Below are 11,625 nucleotides of genomic sequence, written 5' to 3'. Positions count from 1 at the left end.
TTAAATCTTTTTATTCATACTCAAATTGTTATCTTAATTTGAAAAGGATGAAAATACCTTAATAATTTCATATTTTGACATGTCTTAAACGAAGGGTGATCGATATGATAAATTTTGGCACTAAAATAATAATCGTGGATGAAAATTAGTACTAAAATAATAATCGTGCAGTGGATGAAAATTAGTACTAAAACAATAGTCGTGGAGGAAAATTGGTAGGATTAAAACATTTGGACCAAAATTGGTATTTCCTCAAAAAAATATTGTGGTTTACTTCTCACGGCTCACGCCATGCACCATTGTAAAGTACGGGTCGGTTTCACAATTTAACTATTTGGAAGGGGAAAATCTAACAATTTTAAAAGATTTGCCAGGCCGAAAACGTGAAGGATTAGTCAAGCTTCTTCAAAAAAAGTACACGTGGCACTCCAGAAATCAATATACGTTCTTCTTTACAGTCATATGTCTTTGTCCCCTTGTGCGTGCCATTCCATCGCTCTATACTCCACCGGAAATCCCTCACAAATCTCTCTCGCTTTCACATTTTCAGTACGCCCCAAGTAATAATTTGCTTTCTCCGTGCCGGAAAATCCACCGGATGGCGACGTCGTCGTCGTCGTTGTCGATAACCGACGAACATCCCGACGCTAATAAGAAGCTCAAGATCACCGTCGCCGCCGGAGACCAGCCGTCGTCTCAAACTCCGCTCCTCATGCCCCGTCGTGTATCACTCAACCCCGCCGATTGTGACTTGGGTATGAATCTATCTTATCTTGAAACTTTAACCGATCTTGCCAACTTGTATGTCGTGTATATATATTATAACTTTGTGATGATGTTTCAGATTTCTGTATTGAGTTCAATGGACTGCAAGGCTCAGGCCGGTATGAAAAGGAGTTCGCTTATTGCTGGTCTGGGGCTCGAGCGGATGTGGGGATCAGTGGGGGGAAGTATTGTTTTGGCTGCAAAATCATCGCATATCAGCCTGCAAATATTGGGGAAGATGACATCTCAGAAGACCCCAAGAATGTATGTCGGGTAGGGGTGTCAAGGGGGGACGATGGCAACAGTAGTAGTCTTGGAAGCCTGGGGGAGACGATGAACAGTTTTTGCATTCAAAGCAGCAGAGAGTTTTGCAGTGGAGGAAGGTTTTGTGGCTATGGTGAACGGTTCGAAATCGGGGATACGATAGTTTGTTGTGTGGATCTTGAGGCTAAACCAGCGTCCATTGGGTTCTCCAGAAATGGGAGATGGATGGGAATGGCAAGCCAGTTTGATGGAGGGATTAAGGAGGAGCTGCAATTGTTGCAATGGCAGTCTGCATATTTCCCTCATGTTCTGCTCAAGAATGTGGTTGTTCTTTTGCAGTTCTGCAAGGAAGATGGACTGGAGCCTGTTGAAGGCTACAAACCCTGGGCATCTTCTGTGAAAGATGGGAAAGCTTTTCCAGGCCCTATTTTATCTCCAGATGTTCATGGCTGTGACCTTATAATGATGGTTGGTTTGCCTGGTTCAGGGAAGACAACCTGGGCACAGAAATGGGCCGAGGACCACCCGGAAAAACGATACATCTTGCTTGGAGAAAACCATGCTTTTCATAAAATGAAGGTAAGTTCCATTCTTAGCTTCTTGTGGAGTAACAATAATGACAGAAAGTAAAGAAGACAAGATTTACTTGGTTCGGAAATCATCATCTGACAAGAAATTATATTCACAGGTGCCTTCCCTCCTGGATAAGTGTAACTATGATGAACTGTTTGAGTGCTGGAATGGGCGTGCTGCTAAAGTCTTCAGTGCTCTTGTGTCCAGAGCTTCAAAGCTGCCTCGAAACTTCATCGTTGATCACACGAATGTCCACAAAGGTCTCCGTCGCCACAAGCTAAAGCCATTTGCAAACTACCACAAAGTATATATTGCCATGACTTCTGTCATAAATATTGTTTGGTTATTGCCATGACTTCTAATGAAGCATATACTGTCTGTGCTTTGAATTAGGTTGCTGTTGTGGTTTTCCCAGCACTAGAAGAGTTCAAGTCGCGTGTTGTTAAGAGATACAAAGAACTGGGAAGGGAAATTCCTGCTGGAATCATAAATGAGGCTTTAGGTATCACCAGACTTCATATAATTTCGTCGTTTTACATCTTTACTGTTCGGTTATGACTCGTTTTGGCTAATTACTTGGCAGCCAACTTTGTTTTGCCAATGAGCAAAGACATGCATGGAACAGATGAGCACTTTGATGAGGTAAAATGATAGGTGTTCATAACAACAGTTAGTTTCTGCATTTATTTTTGCTCTTATCTGTCTATCCATGTTGTGTTTTAAGGTTTGGTTTCCGGAACTTGGAAGAGCAGAGTCAGAGAAGAAGTTGGATGAGATGAAAGCAAATATGAACTTTTTTGCAGTTCTGGGAGAACAGACACAGAGTTCAAGCACTCCTAGGCCAGCAGGTTCTGCAGAGAAGTTGCAGGAAATGGTTTAGATTCTTAGCTTACTGAAACAACTCTTCTCTTTTAGATTCAACATTGAACTAATATGGTAGTATTTCCCCAGTGATCTGATAAATGTTTTATAGTTACTGGATCTCAAACTAGCCTAATATTTACCATATCATTCAAGAATCTAATAGAGCAGGCCAAACCGGAAATTCTAGATTTATATTTATCAGCATAATTAACTCTCTTAAATAACATTTAATGTTGTGCATGGAAACGCCGCAGCTACATATATAGCAGGCAAGACACCACAAAGAATTCATTAGCCTATAATGATTTTTGCACATTTTTACTTGATATTTTTGAATTCTACTAAGTATAAATAGGAGTTCAAAACACAAACTCTAAGAAATGGAGGGGTATACCCGAGGTCAGTAACTGACCCTAACAATGTTCTCATCACCCAAAACTCCCAGCTCATCTTGTCGAAGGAGCTTCTGGATGTCAGCAGGGGGGTTCACAAACCACTCTAACGTATTGGTATCCTTGCTGGCTCTTTTAGCTAAAGCATCCGCCACTTTATTTTGTTCTCTAGGCACGTAATTCATCCGGATCTCCCAGCGTCTTTTCTTTGCGTCTCTACACCTCTCAATAAGGTTGCATGCAGGCCCTTCGTATTCTTCCCCTACGTTCAACATTTGGATAACTTTTGAGCAATCTGACTCTATAATCACCTTCTTGTATCCTTTCTCCCACGCTTTCTCAATGGCATGGTGAATAGCCCAAACTTCAACTTCCATAGCACGGCACGAACCAATTTGTTTGGAGAACGCTCCTATGAACACTGCATTCTCATCTCTGAACACACCTCCGCATGTGGCTTGATTGTGCGCTCTTTTACACCCATCCGTGTTGACCTTGATCCAGCCTGCACTCGGTGGTTTCCATGGTTGCGTTCTTCTCTCTTCACGACACCTTCTGTTCTCAATTCCCAAGCTTCTCGACCTTTTTTATCTCTTTGAATTGGCGATGTAACCACTCCACTTTGTCCTCGACCGAGAGATGGATGCCATTGAAAATATGGTTGTTTCTATCTCTTATAGTTTATTAGTAGCTTAAAATAAGTTATAAGCTCCTAAATAAGCTTTGCCAAATAGAGTCAAAGTAAAGATTGTAGGGAAAGTGTTTTGCTCTCAACTCTCGCGTGTATATTTCAGATTATTCAACCCCTTTTACAGTGCCTTCTCATGCTTTTTATACAAGCTCGGATGACTATTTCTACTAAGTATAAATAGGGGTTCAAAATACAAACTCTGAATTCAAAAAAAAAAAAAAAAAAGGCAATTGCCCGTTGGTGACCACCCTCAATGTGTACTGCACGTTCCCAGCTTGTGCACAAAACGTGTACTAACTTTGTTTTTTTTTTTTTTTTTTTTTTTTTTAGATGGACTGACACCCAAAAAAAAAGAAAAATGAATAAGGTTCAAATTGGCCACTAAACGTAACCTGAAAATGCAATTAGGCCACTGAACGAAAAAAAGTGCAATTAGTTGATCAGACTTCTCATTTTTTATTTAAAATTTCAACAATAAAAATATATTTTAACATATATCGTAATTGATTAATTATTACATCACAACTCGTTTTATTTTGATTGTAGTAATTTGACTATAGTCTATAGCGCAAGGTCAGAACTAATAAACATTTTTTATTAAAGCATAAATACGGTCTGATTTGACTTAACCTAAATTATGGGAGACCGGAAGATCCAAGCCGCCTGTTGGGGCGACCGGTCGGTGATTTTAATATTCCCGGCTGCTTCGATGTTTTCTCTGGCTGTACAACATTCTTAGCGTCACGTACACCCCTCTGGTCCAAACTGTAAAGCGTTCTTCGACGGCCATGTGACAGCCTAACTAACGGCACGAGGCTGCTTTTCGCGGCTCCACAATGGAATCACACCATGACGCGCGTGGTCAACACAACCGCGACACGTGTCCGATTCCTGGGCCCCAGCTGTGCCAGCAAGGATGAATGGGAAGAAGGTTCGTGATGCCAACTGCCCCAACTTCTTGGCGGTGAGAAACCGAGAATAAGCACGCCTCATTTTTTGTCGCTGTGTAGCCGTTTTGACTCGCCATTGATTCGCTTTCGTACTTTCTTCTTAGAGGTAATTTTCATCAGAGCTTCCTTCTCGCTTAGCGTATGTATTTTGAGTTTATTGTGTAGATTTTGTTCTGCGTTGATAGGTGATCTGAAGTTGGGGAGAGAGATTTCGTTTTGTGTTGTGGTGGAGATCAGCTTTCGAAGTGAAAAAAAATGCAGAGATTTGCTCGAACCTTCCGTGAAAATCCTTCGCTTTCTAAGCTTCTAATTGTTTTCACTGTCAGGTAACTTTCGTTTTCGCTCTGTGATCTCGAAGTGTTGGTGTGGAAGAATCGATTCTGATCATGAACATACTTTTGGTTTTTGGCCTGAGTATCTATTGAATTGATTGAATCTGTTCTGTTTCTGAATTTTGTTAATCTTTACTTGCCATAGGAAGATCTGGTTTGGTAGTAGATCAGTTGTTCAGCATATGACCTTGCTCTGTTGTTTGTAACCTTTGTATTTGGTGATTTTGGTCTAACTCTGCATTATAGTGTACGTGTGTTCCAATTTTAAGTTTATGCTTTGGGTTCAAGCTTTGCTCCCCTGTGAATTTAATGATATGATTTGGGAGAAGAAGATTTGGTTAAACTCTTTAATATGTAGAAAGTTGTACCAAACAAACAAAATCCTTATATGATGGCTTCATTTTACAATGAAGGGAACAGTTTTGTTTCTTAGAAAATAGTCTTGATGAACTCTAGTGAACTAGTTCCTACTTTTAGACTTGTATGAGTCTTCTTTGCTCCTGGAGTACAGGTAGATAGTCAGATGTACTCCCTTTTCTTTCCTACACTTACGGTGATATGAATATATGATCTCTCAATATCGCTCTCCCTCCCACCTTTTTTATTCAAATTTATTTATGTTTAAATGTATGCCATTTTCCTTGGATGGGCAGTGGTGGAAGCCTTGTGGCATACTCTGAGGCAACAAAGCCACATGAGAGCAATAACCTTGGGGATTTGACCGAGGTCAATCACCAGAAAAAGAGAGTGGTAGTACTTGGAACTGGTTGGGCTGGAACTAGTTTCTTGAAGAACCTGAAAGATCCCTCATATGATGTTCAGGTGATATCACCGCGTAATTACTTTGCATTTACTCCCTTGCTGCCAAGTGTAACATGTGGCACCGTTGAAGGTCGCAGCATTGTTGAACCAATTCGTAACATTATCAGAAAGGTGAATAGAGCAGTTAAATTTGCAAGCTGTAAATCTTGTGATTAAACATGCAAATGTATATATTGTTTTTTTTTTCCCCTGAAAGTGTAGTATTTAAGTAAAATCCCATCTCAGAGTACTAATCATAAAACAAAAACTGAATCTGCAGTTGCTCTACTGAAGTTGACTTGAACAATTTTCTGCAGAAAAATGTAGATATGCAGTACTGTGAGGCTGAATGTATCAAAATTGATGCAAAGAACAAAAAAGTATACTGTCGATCTAATTTGAATGGGAAGGAAGAATTTGCTGTAGATTATGACTACCTTGTGATTGCCATTGGAGCTCGTGTAAATACATTCAACATTCCTGGTGTGGAAGAAAATACATTTTTCTTGAAGGTAATATCAAGAATACTTTTCCTGTGTTGTGGACCTGCCACTAGCATGTCTCTCTGTCCCCGTCATCCCCACCCCCCAATGTTATTATTAACCTCTGTGATTAAGAATATTTAGTCAACTCCCTTCTATGATTAAAAAAGACTACAACTTATGCAGGAAGTGGAGGATGCTCAGAGAATCCGTAGGACTGTTATTGACTGCTTTGAGAAAGCCAGTCTGCCTTACCTCACTGATGAAGAGAGGAAAAGAATTCTTCATTTTGTTATTGTTGGTGGTGGTCCAACTGGTGTGGAATTTGCAGCTCAACTCCATGATTTTGTCAGTGAAGATGTTGTTAGGTTATATCCTAAGGTGAAGGATTTTGTGAAGATTACACTAGTTGAGGCAACAGATCATATTTTGAACATGTAAGAATCCATTCCCCTTTTTATTGGTAACTTCACGGTATGCTCAACCATACTTCTAAGAGGAAACTGCATATGATGCTTTACCTACTACTATTGCTTTCTTAGTCCAAGAAGTCAGAATGCTGTATTTCAACTTCAGTATTGTAGTCAAGCTGCTTTCCAAGCCTTTCTGCTATACTGAAATGAAAAATCTAAGTTGTATCAGTTGAGGCTTTCATTCTTTTCATTGTTCTTCTAATTGTTATCTATCTTGGCTGGCTTTTGTTGCTGTTCGTCCTTTTATGGTCTTGCTTGCTTCTGGTAATGCAAAGCCCTTTGCTAGGCATGTAAATCATGCTATATGAGTGTAACTTGATTGTTGTCAATAAGAAAGATGTGATACGGTAATTGCTTAACGATATCATCATTTTAAGTTGGCCTCAATATTATAAACCCCCCAAAAAGAGAAGTAATGGATCCATATTTATCTTGCTCACTTTGACCTTATCTTTCATTAATTGGGCTATAGTTCTTATTTTTACTTCTTTCTACTGAACCTTATAGATTTGACAAATGAACTAATGATGGATCCATATTTTATCTTATTCACTATAACTATTTGTTTTACAGGTTTGACAAAAGAATTACGGCTTTTGCTGAAGAAAAGTTTGGGAGAGATGGTATTGATGTTAAAACAGGCTCAATGGTTGTTAAAGTATCAGATAAGGAAATTTCTACAAAAGATGTTAAAAGTGGAGATATAACTTCTACACCTTATGGAATGGTTGTTTGGTCAACTGGCATTGGGACTCGTCCTGTAGTAACAAATTTTATGAAGGAAATTGGTCAGGTATAGATATAATTATATTTATGTTTTGTACATATTATTTTAGTTAAATCAATGTTGGCAAATTTACTGTCCCGGATTGCTTTCTCATGTTAAATTTGTCGAAATTTCTTGTGCTATTGTTTCTATTGGCGATATGTTACATGCACTTACCACCATCAATACAACAAATTCACCTGTTATATAGGGCCAAAGACGTGTATTAGCAACTGATGAGTGGCTGAGAGTTGAAGGATCTGACACCGTATATGCAATTGGGGACACTGCCACAATCAATCAGCGCAAAGTTATGGTAGGTATACCTTCTGTATGATCAGCCCTATGTGGAAAAGACAAGATACATGCACTCACACATTTGCACAACTGTTTAAGCATTTCTGCATATAATCATAATTTTCATAATATCGTGCTTAAATTAGATATATGCATGAAGAAGAAGGTGCTTCTCACTTCTCATGTTCTTGACCTGCTATATATTAGCAGTGTCTTATTTTGCTCATTTTCTGACTGGGAGGTTAGCAACAGGGATTTGTCAGCCCTGAAGAGTTTGAAAAGAATCATATAATGAATAACTTAATTTCCTTGTACACTACTGAAGCAATCAGTACTCTAATCCAAATTCGACTTGGCATTTACAATAATTGCATGTTTACTGAATAATGGATCTGTGCATATACCAAATTTAGTAGGACTTGTCTTTGAATAATGATTTGTTTGTGTTTCAATTTTTCCAGGAGGATATTGCAGTTATATTTCAGAAGGCAGACAAGGACAATTCTGGAACACTAACAGTAAAAGAATTTCAAGAAGTCCTCAATGATATATGTGAAAGATACCCACAAGTAGAGCTCTACTTAAAAAACAACCATATCAGTGGCCTGGTCGATTTATTGAAAGAAGCAAAAGGGGATGATGTTAAAGAATCTGTTGAGGTTGATATTGAAGAATTTAAATCAGCTCTCTCCAAAGCGGATTCTCAGATGAAGAATCTTCCTGCTACAGCTCAGGTTTATGCAGAGAACACTATAATCATGTAGTATTTCACAGACAGATCTTCAAATTTTTCTAATGTTATTACTGATGCCTTTTCAGGTTGCATCTCAACAAGGTGTCTACCTTGCTGATTGCTTTAACCGTATGGAGAAGTGCGAGAAGGATCCAGAGGGTCCTATTCGTTTTAGGGGAGAAGGACGCCATCGTTTCCGGCCCTTCAGGTATATAATTTTAATTTACCTGTTATATATTTTGTTTCCTTCGATGATGTCCTACTGAGACCATATTGGCACAAATTTGACTTCATATTTTCAAACATAAACAAAATAACCAGTGTATTATTTATTGTAGTTTAATTACATCATTACGATTTTATGGTGATAGTGTCATGTTATTAATGAACGAAAATCACTGAAAATGAAGTTGAGAACTAACTGAGACCTCAGTGAATTTCATCTTGTTTATTGATGCTGTCCTGCTTTTCTCAAGGTACAAGCATCTTGGACAATTTGCACCTCTAGGAGGAGAGCAAACAGCAGCACAACTTCCTGGAGATTGGGTTTCAATTGGCCACAGTACACAATGGCTCTGGTATTCAGTGTATGCTAGGTGAGTTATACTTCCCTTGAGACTTCATGACCTCAAATTGCTATTACTCATGAACTGGTCATTAGACCGACTTGGTTTTTTCGCATAAATGAAATGATCACTGCATACTTGAATGTTCAGCAAGCAAGTCAGTTGGCGTACAAGGGCGTTGGTGGTGACAGACTGGACAAGGCGATTCTTGTTCGGGAGGGACTCTAGCCAAATCTAATGAAGATCCTATAGTTCTGCTCAGACTTGTGGTTGAATTTGCCATTTTGGTGCCAAATTCATTGAGTACTGAAATTCTTTTCTCTTCTTTCCTTTATGCAACTGTGTCAGCATTTGGTTGGAGGTATTCATCAGCTTCAATTTTGCAGCACTCTTATCTCCACCCAATTTTTGGTTTGGAGGTTTTCTTCTAGCTTTAGGATTTCATAAAACATGAAAAAGAGAATTCAATAATAATGCCACAAAACAATCGATTCTTTTTTTGCAGTGTAACTCTTCTTGAGATTAATGATTCATTTCCTTTCGGGATGTATTACTCTCAATTTCTACTGCATTTTTTACACTAAAGATTACCACTTATAATCCTACCTGCCACTTCTTTCTTTTTTTTTTTTTTCCCTTTTTTTTTTTAATGCCAAGTGACTTACAAGCTATTACATCACTTTGCCATAGGGGTGGGGCAAAAAAAAAATCAAATAAATTTTATTGGTATTATTATTATATACACTTTTCGTCCTTAAGTTATACGATAATTGTAAGATTTATTCTTAATTGTTGGTTATGCTCACTTTCCATTTTTAAGTTATTATTGGTGTTATATTTTTCATTTTACAACGTTAGTATAGCTTATGAACGAAAAGTGAGCACGAAAAGAACAAATAATATAATGTCAATGATAGTTTAGGAGTGAAAAGTAAGTACGATCATTAATTATGGACGAATTTTATAATTATTTTATAATTTATGGACGAAAAGCTTAATTTTTTTGTTATAATATTTATAATTCTTTTTTTTTTGTAGGAATAATATTTATAATTTTAATAATATATATACCTTTTTTCCCTAAACAAAGTGAAGATTACCCAGTTAGTTTTATTCCTGAAAGTTGTGCTCTTGCAAGATAACATAGCATTGAAAAAAGAAAAAAAAAAGATTTCCTAGTTAGTTTTATTCCTGAAAGTTGTGCTCTTGTAAGATAACATAGCATTGAAGAAAAAAAAAAAAAAAAAAAAAAAGACTCAAGTTATTTTTATCTATGTAATACTTTTTCAATTTTAAAAGTCCATCTTATTTTCTCTATCAAAATTGTAATTTCTTAACTATTTTGGTTCCACTCTCAAATCATATTATAATATAATAAAAAATAATGATATAATAATAAATAAATAAATAAAAATTAAAATAAAAATAAAAAGTATAAAAGGCTGTCAAATGGCAGCTTTTTGTACCATTCGAAAGCTTTCAAATTGTCAAAGTTTTCAAGTCATGTAAGACTACAAAAATTTAAATTTAAAATTAAAATTTTACCTACACTTGCAGTGAAAAAGTTTACAGGGATAAAGATTTGTCTTTGACATTTAGGTTAAATTTATTCCTGTAAATGTGCTATTTGCAAGATGATGTTGCTAATGCCGTATCATTATTTTTTTATTATTTTTTTAATAAAATGGGTTTGTAAATTTGGATTGTATGCAAATTTGCACACAATGCAAATTTACAAATTCTGAAAAAGCTGTCGCAGCAGCTTTTGTATTTTGTATTTTTTTTAAAAATTTTGTTTTCTTTATTTTTTAATATTTTTAATATAATTAATAATGTTATTTTAATTTATTGAGCTCACTTTTAAAGTTGATTAGATTTGTAGGAATGTAGTATGAATAGTATATGATTTGCAAATGAAATGATGTAAAAATGAGACTCATTTTTTAGGGTGGAAAAGATTTGCAGAATAATGTTAGCCTAGTCTACCTTGCCGAATGACAAGGTGGTATACTTAAGTGTTCCACAAGGATTCAGGAAATACTCCGGAGGCGGAGACTATCATTGCCGATTATAAGGCCTTAATGTAGACCTTCGTCAACTTCGAGCTCAAGCATGTTCTTAGGGAGGGCAACCAGTGTGCAGACTTCCTTGCCAACATGGGTCAAGGCACACGGTGGGGTACAACAATTCTTGATCAACTGCCGGTAGATCTCAAGTTGCTCATAGTTCGTGACGCCAACAATGTCGCATTTAGTAGAATCCACTATTCCACTAATCTCGCGGGACTTTGGTCATTCCCTCTACCAAAAAAAAGGTAGTATACTTTAAAAATAAAAATAAAAATGAAACAAGAGTAAAATAAGCAAGCTAATTACAAGTAAAATTATAATTTGGTTATTCAACTTTAAAAATTACTATTGAATCCATAAAAAAAAAATATTAAATTGTGCAATTAAATCAAAAGTGACGTATTCTTCACGTTCCGATGATTAATCCATTAAAATAATCAATTCTTTAATTTGTTTTAATAATTTTAATTTTTTTTTTTTAAAAATATCCCTCTCCCTCACCTTTAATTTGCCTCCGACTTGATTTTAAATTGTTCAAGAACTCAATTACAGGTTAATGTGTAATTTGGTGACCTATTTATATATTATTTATTTTTTATTAATCACT

General features: G+C 36.7%; 2 protein-coding genes across 3 annotated transcripts; both read left to right on the top strand.

Annotated features, from left to right (window-relative positions):
* Positions 1 to 494: 494 nt before the first annotated feature.
* LOC109170543 (heterogeneous nuclear ribonucleoprotein U-like protein 1) lies at positions 495 to 2,565 on the top strand. The gene is made up of 6 exons (XM_019319710.1): positions 495 to 755; positions 845 to 1,608; positions 1,718 to 1,906; positions 1,996 to 2,104; positions 2,186 to 2,244; positions 2,327 to 2,565. The coding sequence occupies exons 1-6, from the start codon at positions 599 to 601 to the stop codon at positions 2,480 to 2,482; spliced, it is 1,434 nt and encodes a 477-aa protein (XP_019175255.1). The 5' UTR covers positions 495 to 598; the 3' UTR covers positions 2,483 to 2,565.
* Positions 2,566 to 4,489: 1,924 nt separating this feature from the next.
* On the top strand, positions 4,490 to 9,517 carry LOC109170527 (external alternative NAD(P)H-ubiquinone oxidoreductase B2, mitochondrial-like). Of its 2 annotated transcripts, XM_019319697.1 has the most exons (11): positions 4,490 to 4,605; positions 4,685 to 4,825; positions 5,485 to 5,764; positions 5,950 to 6,144; positions 6,301 to 6,551; positions 7,161 to 7,380; positions 7,565 to 7,669; positions 8,112 to 8,384; positions 8,470 to 8,591; positions 8,860 to 8,979; positions 9,100 to 9,517. In XM_019319697.1, the coding sequence occupies exons 2-11, from the start codon at positions 4,755 to 4,757 to the stop codon at positions 9,185 to 9,187; spliced, it is 1,725 nt and encodes a 574-aa protein (XP_019175242.1). In that variant the 5' UTR covers positions 4,490 to 4,605; positions 4,685 to 4,754; the 3' UTR covers positions 9,188 to 9,517. The 2 variants fall into 2 exon arrangements, with proteins under 2 accessions (XP_019175242.1, XP_019175249.1); XM_019319704.1 differs by having other exon boundaries at positions 4,604 to 4,825.
* Positions 9,518 to 11,625: the final 2,108 nt, after the last annotated feature.

Source organism: Ipomoea nil, unplaced genomic scaffold (genome assembly GCF_001879475.1).
Source record: "Ipomoea nil cultivar Tokyo-kokei standard unplaced genomic scaffold, Asagao_1.1 scaffold0317, whole genome shotgun sequence".
Taxonomy (NCBI): domain Eukaryota; kingdom Viridiplantae; phylum Streptophyta; class Magnoliopsida; order Solanales; family Convolvulaceae; genus Ipomoea; species Ipomoea nil.
The sequence above is the reverse complement of the archived record's forward strand: the minus strand, read 5'-3'. Positions and strand labels throughout refer to the sequence as shown.